Source organism: Sparus aurata, chromosome 11, assembly GCF_900880675.1.
Source record: "Sparus aurata chromosome 11, fSpaAur1.1, whole genome shotgun sequence".
In the NCBI taxonomy this organism is placed as follows: Eukaryota; Metazoa; Chordata; class Actinopteri; order Spariformes; family Sparidae; genus Sparus; species Sparus aurata.
Genome location: NC_044197.1, coordinates 14,079,276 through 14,092,142, shown reverse-complemented (window position 1 = coordinate 14,092,142; position 12,867 = coordinate 14,079,276). Strand labels below are relative to the sequence as shown.

The 12,867-nt window shown below is 38.9% G+C and overlaps 1 protein-coding gene across 1 annotated transcript in view; it reads left to right on the top strand.

The window, feature by feature from the left end:
- The window catches only part of LOC115591176 (guanine nucleotide-binding protein G(q) subunit alpha-like), a 41,773-nt gene that overhangs the window by 18,715 nt on the left and 10,191 nt on the right, over nt 1–12,867 (top strand). Inside the window, exons 2-4 of the mRNA XM_030432933.1 lie at nt 5,164–5,348; nt 6,559–6,713; nt 9,664–9,792. Coding sequence (XP_030288793.1) covers nt 5,164–5,348; nt 6,559–6,713; nt 9,664–9,792 — 469 coding nt within the window. The remainder of the gene's footprint in view (nt 1–5,163; nt 5,349–6,558; nt 6,714–9,663; nt 9,793–12,867) is intronic.

Below are 12,867 nucleotides of genomic sequence, written 5' to 3'. Positions count from 1 at the left end.
TCTAGAGACTGTTGATCACGGTTCTGTTTTGCCGCTTTCCTGGCTCATGTTAAGGTGCCTATTCCGGTGCTGGTCCCCACCAGCATTCCTCCCTTTGGGCCTAAAACCCTGGTGCCAGTTCACCTCCTTGGCAAAGTCGAGGTGCCCTTGAGCCCCTGCCATATGTCCAACTGCTACCAGGCACTGCTGTTATGACTGAAGTATCTCTGCAACTGTATGTCTATAGCTCCTGTGTGTGCTGTGTGACTTTCCCACTTGGGGATTAATACAAAAAAATATTATAACCTTCATTTTCCATCATCATCATTATTATACAGCCTTCATGATGGTAGAATTTTTTTGCAGGCCTGATTCATAGGACTACATTTGTTATTATTAGTACATATCAAACTGGCAGTTCAGTATTTATTTATTTATTTAATTTAGGGTTCATAAATATAGAGAATTTATGTACCCTATAGGAGGAGACCTATGCTGATGCGATTTAAAATCACTGTCCATTATTGGCTTGTGTAGCTTTATAATTCCCATAGGATGAGAGTAGAGTACTGGCTGAGGACACATCCCACTATGGGATCACAAAAAGGCACGTAAGTTGCATGTCTGACTGGGCTCTATGGAGACGTACCAAAGCCTATCAGCTGGGCATATCAGCTGGTGTTTCTGCCATGTATTTATGAGTCCAGCACAGGAGTTGCCATGGGAACTAGCATTACCCCTCAGGAGTAGCTCCAGTGAACATACAGCAGCTTGTCCGTGAGAAATGCTTCTGCTGGGTTTTCCAGTTGGGCAGGAGAACAATGGGATCTGTTGACTTAAGCTGACCATGCCTGAGAGACATGCCCCTCTCCTCTGGTTGTGTGTGTGTTTGGAAAATTCAAAATACACATGAATACACTCTATTAACCAACAAAGCTAATATATCTAATTCATGTCCACATTTTTCTGCTTGTCGGTTTTAAAAGTTTTAGTATGTACTCAGCAACAACCAGTAAAGAAAAGGAAAGCAAGGACATGTTCTCATTTATTTTCCTTTTCTTACTCAACTTCACAACCCAGTAAGACCCCCTCTCTTCTGTTCAGCTCTTTAGTCAATGAGAAAATGAACTCTGGTGCTGTGTCTTTACAATTGCTATTTATGTCCCTTTCTCAAAGACATAGTCTGTCTGAAGGGGAAACTCCGATGCTGCCTGACCTGCTTTTCACAGTGAAAGATCCTGTCTGGTTAGAGAGCACTCCTTCACTGTACACTCAACTGTGCTCTTCAGTCAGTGACAGTCAAACTTGGGTCTCATCATCATCCTTGGAAGACATTTCAGCAGCGCTTTGGGAATACCAGCTGTACTTTATAACACAAAGCACATTCCATCATTGAATCAGCCCCTACAGTTCTCTAAGACAATGTGGCTGTAAACATGATCAGTGTCCACCCACCCCATCTTCCCAAATTTGGTATCTAATGCCTGATGTGCACTGGTAAGTCCCTCTTTTGGTCCAAGGAGGATGTAGAAAACCATACAGTGTGTCCCCTTGAATACACACAATGTTGCATCCCTTTTTTGGCCACACAAACATTGTGGCTGTATGGATGGCAAACCCAGCCAGTCCACTCCCTCATCCCAGATATATCCACTACTATTTCTGGGCCTTTTGGATGGATTGCTGTGTACATTTTGTACATATATTCATAGTCATGATAAATCCTAATGACTTTTGTCCATGTTTTATATATTCATAATAAGTAATGTTTCAAGCAACTGTTGGAAAGGAATATGTCACATATGTATTGAAATGAATTGTGGGCAATTACACCAGTGAAGTCTGAAGTCTGCAACCCAAGTGGAAGGTTTGCTGGAAGCACCCTCATTCATACATTTTGTGGGTTTGAAATTCACATGTAAAGAGTGGTAAAATATGGAATTTGAATTCAGCATCAGACTAAACTCTTGCTGATCTAAAGACATTCCCACGAGCCTCAGCAAGTGTTTCCATGCTAACATGATAACCTCAGTCAACATTGCAAACACATTTGCTGTATAAGCATTCATTGTGTAAAATAAAAAGTGTAAAATAAAGTACCTATGGTACGTGTAGCCTCTCAGAGCCACTAGCATTGTCATAGACTTGTTTCTCAGTGTGGAGCATTAGTAGTTGGTTCAAGTATGCACAAATACCTATGTTAGATACTGTGATAAAAACAAAATTATTGTCTTTGTGGCCATGTTCTCACATGTTTCAACTGTGTTTTTGGGTAGTCCATCTCATAAAGAACAAATATTCTATATATAGAATTTACTCATCATTGGTATGAAAAGAGTTCAGAACTACATATTTTAGCTCACCTCTGGAAGCAATATATTGATGCTTAGCTTGTTCTTACAAGGGAGAAGAAAAGAAAGGCAGGAACAGGCAATGCAATTTATATTGAAATTTATATCAAGATTGTGTCAAATGTACATAAAAACACCAAACAGCTGGTTACCCTTTGTCATATGTTAATTAAATATTGGATGTTCAGTCATTGCAATTTGGAAATCTCTAGATGAATCCATGGTGAAAATAACTGTCAGTTGCAGCACAGGTTGAGATCACAGGAACAAAGACAGGAGTGAAAGGTAGAGACCAGAGTACACGTGTAGCTGAAACTGCGGTGACTCAGACTTGAATGTTGGGAGAAATGAGATGGAGATGAGTGGTGGAGCACTGGAGCAGGGTTGTAGAGGAAGAAAATAGGTGGTAGAATGGGGGTGGAAGAGGAGGATTGCTCTGGAGAGAGAGCTGCATGGTCAAAACTGGAGGTTCATTTTGGGTTTACCCGCTACCTGCCTCATCTTTTGAATGTTCCTCTTTGGTTGATAACCACAGGGTAAGAAACACTTGCACCTTGTCTCTGGCATCACATCACCAAGCATGGGAGAAGTCCTTTACTATATGTCCATATACACAGAGCCTGCTGGAATAGCTGGTGTATTAAAGTGAACAGTGGGGTTCTTCATATTTCTTTCTCTGGATGTGCAAGCAAGTTTCTTTCTCTATGACTTGGTCTTTCTGTGTGTTTATGCACATGTGCAATATGCATGGTCACTGTGATACAAAATTGGAGGAGTGAACTCAGTTTACCCGAGCTGAGGTGAGCCGTGCAGCCATCATGTGGTTACTCTGGGCTGCTCCACTTAGCCAGACTGTCAGTGGAGCCTCTGCCGTAACCACGGCCAAAACAATGATTACATTGCATTGTTACATTTCACATCTCAGAACACTTGAACCAAGATGACAAGAGACAATGGCTAGACCACGATTAAGCCAGAAACATTTATCCATGTGTATTTTAGACTTTGTTTAAATTCTTATCAAGAATCACAAATCCAAAGTTTTGTAAATCTCATTTGTCTGAATACACATACAGAGGGTGGGGAGTTTTAATGGAATGATAAGGTCATTTAACAATAAAGAAGTATTTCACCACTATAAAGATGGCCCTTGCATAAAATTGGGCTGGCTCTGTAGAAGGAAGAGACAAATATTTTTGAAATTGGTGCTAGATGACCAGAGAAAAAGAGATGTGGTATCCCTGTTTGCTCAAAAGGTAGAAAACTACAAAATCCAGAATGCACTGCTCTGCAACTGACCAATAAACACTCCCACTCATCAATGGCGTACTGTGAGTTTTGGGCAGTGCTTGGTAGGGCTGTCACTTGTCAAAAAATCAAGTTCGAACGAATTTGAAATGACACGCAATTTATTTGAATGTATTCGAGCTGTTGGCAAAGGGCCTGCTGAAGCTGAATGTGCCGAGTAGTAGGCAGTCAGACGAGGTTGTACACTCACCTGCTAACGTTAGCTTACGAGGTTGTAAGCTAGGTGAGTCCGCAGATTTGTTGTCGTTGTAGAGTAAGACAGCTGCTTTGTCCAAAATACTTTCATACACTACTTCTCGGATGTTTTGGTGTCGTGATTGTCCGCTCGGGGCGGCTTTGCTCGCTAGTGTCCTCCATTTTCGTAGCAAACAACATAATATTACTAGCTGAATTGATAGGTCAAGGGTCAATAGGGCGTGCAATAGGTCAAACTGATAGTGAAGTTTTAGAGCACCCTCTGTTGGACCACAAACTACTTCAAACGGTCTGTTGCGCTTATTTGTTGCGTACATTTTGAATTCAAATAGGTCATTACATTCGAATAAGAACTTTTCCCCCACTTTCGAATGAATATTCGGATTTTGAATAAAAAGTGACAGCCCTAGTGCTTGGTGACAAGAAACCGTATGACAGCCAGCTTGTAACGAATTATACCATATTACAGCTCAACAATACACTAAAATATGTTTTTTTAAAAAAGTTTTAGATGAAAGAATAGTTAATGGAGAGGATTAGGAGTCATATGTAATCAGCGCTGCCTTGTTTTACAGTTTGATTTATGTTTTTTCTACCCACATTTTCATAGTACAGAAACAATAAGACGGCCACTTCCAGTTCAGTGTTGTATTGCAGCACAGTAGAGTTCAGTCAGTTCAGTTAAAACACAGGGACTGAGTTGGCACTGAGGTCTTGACCACTGCCTGGGGGGCATGATGGTGCTGATTCCTTCACAGCCCTGTGTTTCTGAAGCAGGGTGTAGGTGGACTGATGGGGTCAGTCTGTTGCAAAGATCGACCACTTTATAACCACAGAAATTTGAGTTATATAAAAAAGCTTTAATTTGTCTAAGTTGGAGTTTTGTGTTATTGTGCCTTTTTTTACTTTATGGTTTAGTTTGCTCTTAGAGCAGCAGAAATGCATTTGCTGACGACATTAATGTGAAAGATCTACCATATTATTCCATCAGTTGTACTTGGAAAGATGGATTGCAGCTTGTAATCGGTTGTTGTATTGGTAGTGACCCATTTTTCAAAAAAATGTTGTACATTGCACTTGTACTACTGTTTATTTCTATCATTGTTTGCTTTATTTAGCAGTTTTCCCATTACACCATTTAATATTACATCCTATTTATCAGCAGACAAGAACTATCACCGCGTCTTATTTTTTTGTAGGTAATCACTGTAGGATACTATAATTCTCTGCTTGTCCACAGCTGGATCTCTTTATACGCCATCAGCAGTCTTATGTATCATAAATTCTCAGTTCTTGTCTAACCCCCTGTATCATCTTGTTTTCCTTTAAGGCACTGGAGAGAGTGGAAAGAGCACCTTTATCAAGCAGATGAGAATAATCCATGGGTCAGGCTACACAGATGAGGATAAGAAGGGCTTCACCAAACTGGTCTACCAGAACATCTTCACCTCAATGCAGTCCATGATCCGTGCCACCGAGACCCTCAAAATCCCATTCAAGTATGAACAGAACAAGGTAAAAAAAAAAAGATCAAAGAGAATTTAAAAAATTTTCTGTTATTGAAGTGCATATCAGTGTCCAAATACAAAGTATCTATAACTTTTATAAATGACAAAATCATACCTCTAAATGTTCTCTTTTTTTCAACTGCCGCTTATTTGTAATGTAATGTTAAAAATGAAAAACTTTAGATTTGATTGACATGTAGTTTTGATTGACTATGTAGGTTTGTGGGGGTAAAAAAAAAGTAGAAAGTTACATTTATTAATAAGGTAATAATAGATAAAATAGTTAGTCAATAAGTCAATTTAAGCTACTTAGAAGGGTCCTGCTAACATAAACAATGTAAACAGTATGAGTTCTCCTTTCTTAACATGTTTTTCCTCAAAACTACATAGTGCACCTTTCAGTGATATGGCATATGTGATGTATAAAACCTTTTGTGGCTCCTGAGTGAGCTGTGTGAAGTCAGATAAATCGCCTCAAGTGATGTCACTTGTTAGGAACTTGATCAGAACTGAACTTGGCAGAACTAGTGAGGCAAGCAGCTCAGGACTACATTAGCCTCTACTACAATGAAGCATACTGCATCCGATTTGCCGGAAAAATCTGTTGGTGGTGTAGTTTCATTATAGGTCCTGTATGGGCCAAATTTTAAAAATGAAAGAAGAATACATGGTTTAAAAGTTATGAAACTGGTTCTGTTGCATTGATCTTTAACCTTTTCTTTCCTTTTCTTTGTAAACCTGAGTTTGAGAATGTTCCAGCCTTCCACTGCTGGTTGCTTGTCCAGTGATCTGTATGAATGGTTGCTCAGTCAAACACTTGTGTGCGGTTCATCTAATGTGAACCACATTCAAATAAGTCATAAATCTGGTCGTAAGATAAGATGTAAAGTAAACTGAGTTAACTGTGGCCTGTAACAATTCACTGTAACTGAATCCAGACCACATACTATGTATTCTTTAAAGTGGAAAACCATAAACATAATCTATACTTTCAGGAATATCATACCACAGAGGTTGTAAATGTTGCCAATATAGAGAGACATAAGATTTCCCTGAACTTAAAAATGAAACCAGCCATCAACATCTACTTAGAGATTTGGATGTTGTAACTGTTGAATTTCAATAGCTAATTGAATTTTTGCATAAAATCCACATTCCCCTTATTCATATGTTGATGAAAAAAAATGTGTTTTTCTTTTCTGTTGTTCTTCTACCAGAATAATGCCCAAGTGGTGCGCGAGGTGGACGTGGAGAAGATTTCATCATTCGATCAGCCGTACATCGGTGCGATAAAGATGCTGTGGGCTGACCCTGGCATCCAGGAGGCCTACGATCGCAGGAGAGAATACCAGCTCTCCGACTCGACCAAATAGTATGTCTGCCAATCATTAATCTACCAGGATGACCCATTATTTACTTTATATGTACAAATGTCGTGTGCAGTATCGTGTGCAACTGTGACCTCCAAGATATCCACTGCAATATGATTAAATTAATAAATATCAGTTGCCATAGTAAAGACATGAATGATGAAATCACAGATGCATTAATAATGTTAATAGCCCTTATTTCAGTAGTTTTAAATCTATGTTAACATCCACTTGACTAGAGGAAGGGAAGAGAGTTGAGGCAGATGGGGAGAGCTGGGAAAAGGAAGAAATGTTGGCAGTTTTATAAACGACTGCTAATAATATCAGGGCTAATTTCAACCTGCGTTAATCTATTTCAGACTAATATGTCTCCTTTATAAAGATGAGGAATTAAAGCTTATGCATAGATGGTTTTGTGAATACTTATTATTATTTTTTATTATGTGCTCCTGATAACTAAAACAGGGTTTCTGCAGATCTTAAATTCTAAAATCCAGCAATCTGAATTGTAGGCCTTATAATGTCTTAAAATTAGGGATGCACGATATATATTGGACCAATAAATTATCGACCAATAATGGAAGATTTACATTATCGGTTGTTGGCAAATGATGACATTTTAGCCAAAAGATAGAGCTGATAATACAAAACCAAACTGCATTTGTTGACTTAATAAGTGCAACATTTACACACATTTGTAGCGCTGTGTACCTTTTTTAAAGTTGGTTTGCCAGCCGCCAATATATACAGAGAAGAAAGTGCAGAACAACAATGCTGTGGTCACGTTCATGACGTTGAGCTGCTGCACCTGTGTAGAAGAAGACAACACAATTGTTACTTGCAATATGTGTTCGTCAGGTTTTTGGAGAGGAGGCATAGTCTATTAGATTAACACAATATTTCTTATTTAGAGCTATGAATAATAAATCATCCATCTTTGCCTGCCTTGGCCTTTTATCCTCAGGGGTGCAACTACAGGTTAAGAACTTATTTTATACAAAAATGTAAAATTATTATTGATTACTGATATTGGCTGAAAACATCCATATTGAGCATCCCTACTTAAGATGTGTTCAATCTAATTTTGACTGGTCTTAAAAATTGATTAAAACATGAAGTTGTGTTTATGAAGGTGTATTACATTCAGTCTCTCTTTTAAATTTGTTTTGGGAAACAATGGTATTGACACACACACACACACGCAATGAAACGAAACCAACGTAAGCCAAGAACCACAAATGCAAACTTTGCGGCCCAGTCACACCCAGCTAGAGTATCAGGGTGTGGTTTCTGTGTTAATGTGGCGTCTCCTCTCAACAATAGAGTAGCTACTTCTTGAAGTAATGAGTTAAAACTGTTTCTGTCAATGTATCTTCCATGTAATATATCTGTAGATACAAGATTTGGCTTGAGAAAAGCATGTTTAATACTAGGGATGGGCAATGATTTTCGATTATTCGAATAGTCGTTAAATCATAAATAATCGATTAGTAAATCATGTCTGAAAAAATATTCCTTTGTTTTACTGGGGGGGGGCGATTAATCGAAAAATAATCGATTAGTTCCCTGTGATTATCGAATAGTAGTTCTGCTTGAAATGCCCATCCCTATTTAATACCTGATGGAAGTCAGTTGAAAATTGCCTCTGTATTGATATTGATGACTGTTTGATCTTTCTCTGTTAACACAATGAGATTTTTGATAAATAATCACCATTAATGTACATATAATGACTAACTGGGTAAAAGTAAGTATTAAATCAAGAATTAAGTTTTAATACATTTATGTTAAGTTAAGAAAAATACATACATTTACTGTGATGCAGCCTTTAAAACCAGGAAAAGAACACTTATGCCACATCACTTTAACCAGAATCTAAGATGATATATAGTGATATCAAGATAGTGACATAATGACATGATAACTTATATATTGCCAAGCCCTAATAGTAGGTCAGAAAACCTGAAGCTGCTTTCGAAAAGACTCAATATTGTAGTGTATTCACATCAGGAGCATCACTAAAGAAAATAATTAAATCCCTTTGCAAGTATTTCTTGGAATGCGTTTATGAAGGTTTTAAAAAGTTCTTAAAATGTCTTGCTGAAACACTTTTATCATAATTGTCATATGAATGTTTTGTAATTATATATTTGTGACTGCTTTTTGTATATACGTGTGCATGTGGTTTGCCTACATGTACTGTACATCTTTTTTCCATATGTCCCCTCCCCCTCCACAGTTACCTTAATGATTTAGAGCGAATAGGAACGCAGGGGTACGTGCCCACTCAGCAGGATGTGCTGCGGGTTCGAGTGCCCACCACCGGCATCATTGAGTATCCATTTGACCTGGAGAATATTATCTTCAGGTACTAGTGTCAAGTGCTGCCGATGATGTCACTGGTTGTCTTGCTGCCAGACAGTTGGTCAGCCAGTTGGAAACCGTCGACACCGCTTTCGGCATCTACCCTGTGCTGCACAGCGTGGCTCAGCACTTTAACGCATCCCTGATGGTACACTCTCAATGACTGGCCTCAGACCGAGCCTCAAACCTCCTTCCTGTCAAGACTCACCAGAAAAGCAGTCATTTCTATTTTCACCCAGCCAGTCAATGTTGGCCTCTTGAGTGCTAAATCATCTTCTGGAGTCAAGTTAAAGGTTTTTGCTCTCCGAAACCTTCTCTGAGAGCAGTTTGAGAGGGAGCAGGGAATGAAATGGAGGAATTTTTTTGTCTTTGGGAGCTGCCATCAAGGATGAAGCTAAATTCCTGAGAAAATTTGGGGGTAGAGGTACAAAACGTCACCTAATCCCCTCATAACTCTTGGGAATGGTTTTCTATGGTTACATCTGGACTGATCGACTTGCTTTTGGAGAGGGTGCGCTGTATCTGCTGTTATGCTTCACTTTCTCTTTCCTCCCTTTCTCTGTCTTTTGTTGTCCTTCTTGTCTCTAGCTATCTAAGCGATCTGGATCGTATTGCTGAATCGTCCTATCTGCCAACCCAACAGGATGTGCTTAGGGTTCGAATCCCAACCACTGGGATCATAGAATACCCTTTCGACTTGCAAAGCATCATTTTCAGGTAGAAGAAGAACAACACTACTTTTACTAACCCTACTTTTGTACCCTACTAGTGGTCTGTTTTCATATTAAAATCTAAAGGTCCATCTTAATTTACCTACAACATGTTTTGTGTCCCCATTTTGTTTGAATACATACATGGTCCATTCTGTTACTAGCAGTACATTCAATGTGCAAAGTTACAGTAGATTAGTACTAGAGCATAAACAAGTAGTCAGTTGGGAGATGTCTAGTTTGTATTCTGTTTGCAATAACTTAATCTAGCTGGGACACAGTATAAAGGGTGTAAACAGTGAGGCCAATATTGAGCAGATAAAATGGTGGAGGATTACATGCATGCTGAATTCAGTGCAGACTTTGCCACTAATAGGGGGATAGAAAAATACTAAATTTAGATGTACTTACTGGATGTTAAAGAATGAAATGGCTACCACAGAAAAATGCAGATGTACTAGACAATGGTATCAAAGATGGGGTTCGATTTCATGAAAGCCTTCAAAATCGTATCTTAGACTAATTTATCTAAGTTAATTCGCCAATATCAGAATTCACTGCTTTTTGTCTTTATATGTTAGTAGACTGACTAACGTCAGGTTTTGGATTGTTCGTAGGAGAAAACAGACAATTTGATGACAAACCTTGTGATGCACATTTTTCACCTTTTTTCTGACTGTTTGATAACTCGGTTAAGTAGTATGCGCCTTAGGATTTGTTAACTTCATTGTTGAACAACCACCAACACTGATAAAAATGTATCTATGTGACTCAGGCAGAAAGGTTCACAGATGAGGAAATGTTTTGAAGTTTCATTCACGTTACATTTAGTCACGTTCGCAGACTTCCTTCCTCACTCTCTGATGTATCATTTGATGTTCCCCAAAAGTTATAGTGACAGCAACCAGTTGAATTTAGTAAAATTGCAGATTTCATTGGGGTTGAACATTGTACTTACATTATTCCGAATATTTCCAACAAAGCTCAAAAAATGTTGAACATATAGGTGTCATCGTTTTTGGTTGGTTTAGTTTTAATATGGCAATGTTTAAGGAAGGAGATGTTGTATTGACAGCCCTGGAAAAACAGGCACAAGACCAATAAATAGATCGAGAAATGGAGCTCCTCTATGGCTCCTCTATGGACCACTTGTCTCCTCTAAGTGGTCTCAAAACCCCCACACATTAAAATCCAGCGCCAGCTTCTACATATATCTATACTGTTACCTACAAGCAATCCATAATATGGCACAATACAATTGAGCCTAGATTAAAAGCTAATTGTAAAATATGAATGTTTAGATCATTATTTATGAATGCCAAGTTTGCATGTTCAGAAACTGAGAGGCTCAAGAAGGCAGCATTCCTACATAATAATCCTTCCCAGTTTTTCTGCATTGCCCAGAGACACAGCCTTGAGGACTTGGCACAGAGATGGTAACCAAAACGTAGAGCAGCTTCCCTTCCTCCTTCTCTTGCAAAAACCCCCCATAGAAGATAAGGAGATAGAGATGGACTCAGGGAACAAGAGCGATTACAGAAGAGTGCAAATCGATAGGAAGCCATCATGTCAGCCCCCTCCTACGCTTGGCAAGGCTAGAAATAACTCTGCTTGCAATGAGGTTGTGCTGAAGAGGTTCCCAGCAGCTCTGCTGCAGCTAGCAGATAGGCTCTACTCTGCCCGCCTGTGCGGCTGATGATGAATCACTATATGCTCTCAATGACATCAGTCTTGAGTTAACAGACCGAAAATACAAATATGAAGTAGGAATAATTGTGAGGTGTCTTATTGGGGAAAAAAGCATTATTATCGTTGCTTCTTAATTAAGCGATTTATGAGAATGTGTTAGGAATATAACATACAACACATATATACATGTGGTTATACATGGAGGCTCAGATGGTCCACAGCCTGAAAGTCATATACAGTAATAAGCACATATGGGACTGTACTGCTTCTGCTTGCAGTTGGCAAGGCCTGAGCTACAACAAGGAAGCCTTTCATAGACAAACATCTCCATTAGGCTTGCTTCCTTCTCTTTTAATTGGCTTTTGAAGTCACAGAAAATTTCATTTTACTGGCTTATCCAGCATAGGAGAGCTTATCGTACTAAGTAGGTCACTCATCCTTGCTAAAGGAAAGAAGGAGGTCGTCTGTTGCGTTTTATTTTAGGCCAGCTCTTGTGGAGGACTCCATTTATCAATGCCGTCCCTCTGTCTGGCAGACTCAGACAGCGAGTCTCACCTTTGTGATGTGTGATCAAAGTTTCACAGTCCAGCTTTTGAATGATATTGGGTATTGGGTGACAGTGACTTAACTGATGAGCACAGCCGGAGTTTGATTCAACATCTTCTTGTTTGTATTTTGAGTAGCAGTTTAAAAAAACAATCTGACTGTTTTTTGTTTTTTTTAACATCTATTCGAGCAGCATTTGGTCTTCAGTCTAATTTAATTTATTTCCTTTTTTTTTTTTTTTAAATTCATCCAATAAAAATGTGGACATTCAAATGGAGCAAACGGAAAATCACTTTATCAAAAGTCAATCTGTGTCTCATACCCCAGAATGGGAACCCATAAGTCATCCCTTTACAAACTCGTTTTTCATTTTTCTCACTGTCTTCAATGTTTCTTCCTTGGTTTTCCAATTCTTTAATATTCCATTTTTTACTCATCTTTGTTCCTTCAAACACTGCCTTTCTCCTCCTCCATTCACTACTTGTTGCTCCTCTCCTTTCCCTCACATATAACACCTTTTATAGACACTTTCAAATACTAATATTACTGTCTGTCTTTTTCATGGACACATCAACATCTACTTTGCGGAGAAGGGAGTGAAGGCTGGCATTGTTTGTACACATACATACACTTCCTTGTAGTTATTTTGGTTCACCGTAGGGAAGTTTCTCTGTCTGCTCTGTGATTCACGCTGCAGATTCTCGCCTCACGTTTCCTCTTATTACATTCTTGGTGCAAAAGGGGTGTTTTGCTTGAAGTACACTAGAATCATTGGATATTAAGTTGAAGTTTTGTACTAATGGTCAGACCACACTGGCCTTTTATAATATTGTTTGGCCACCAGTGG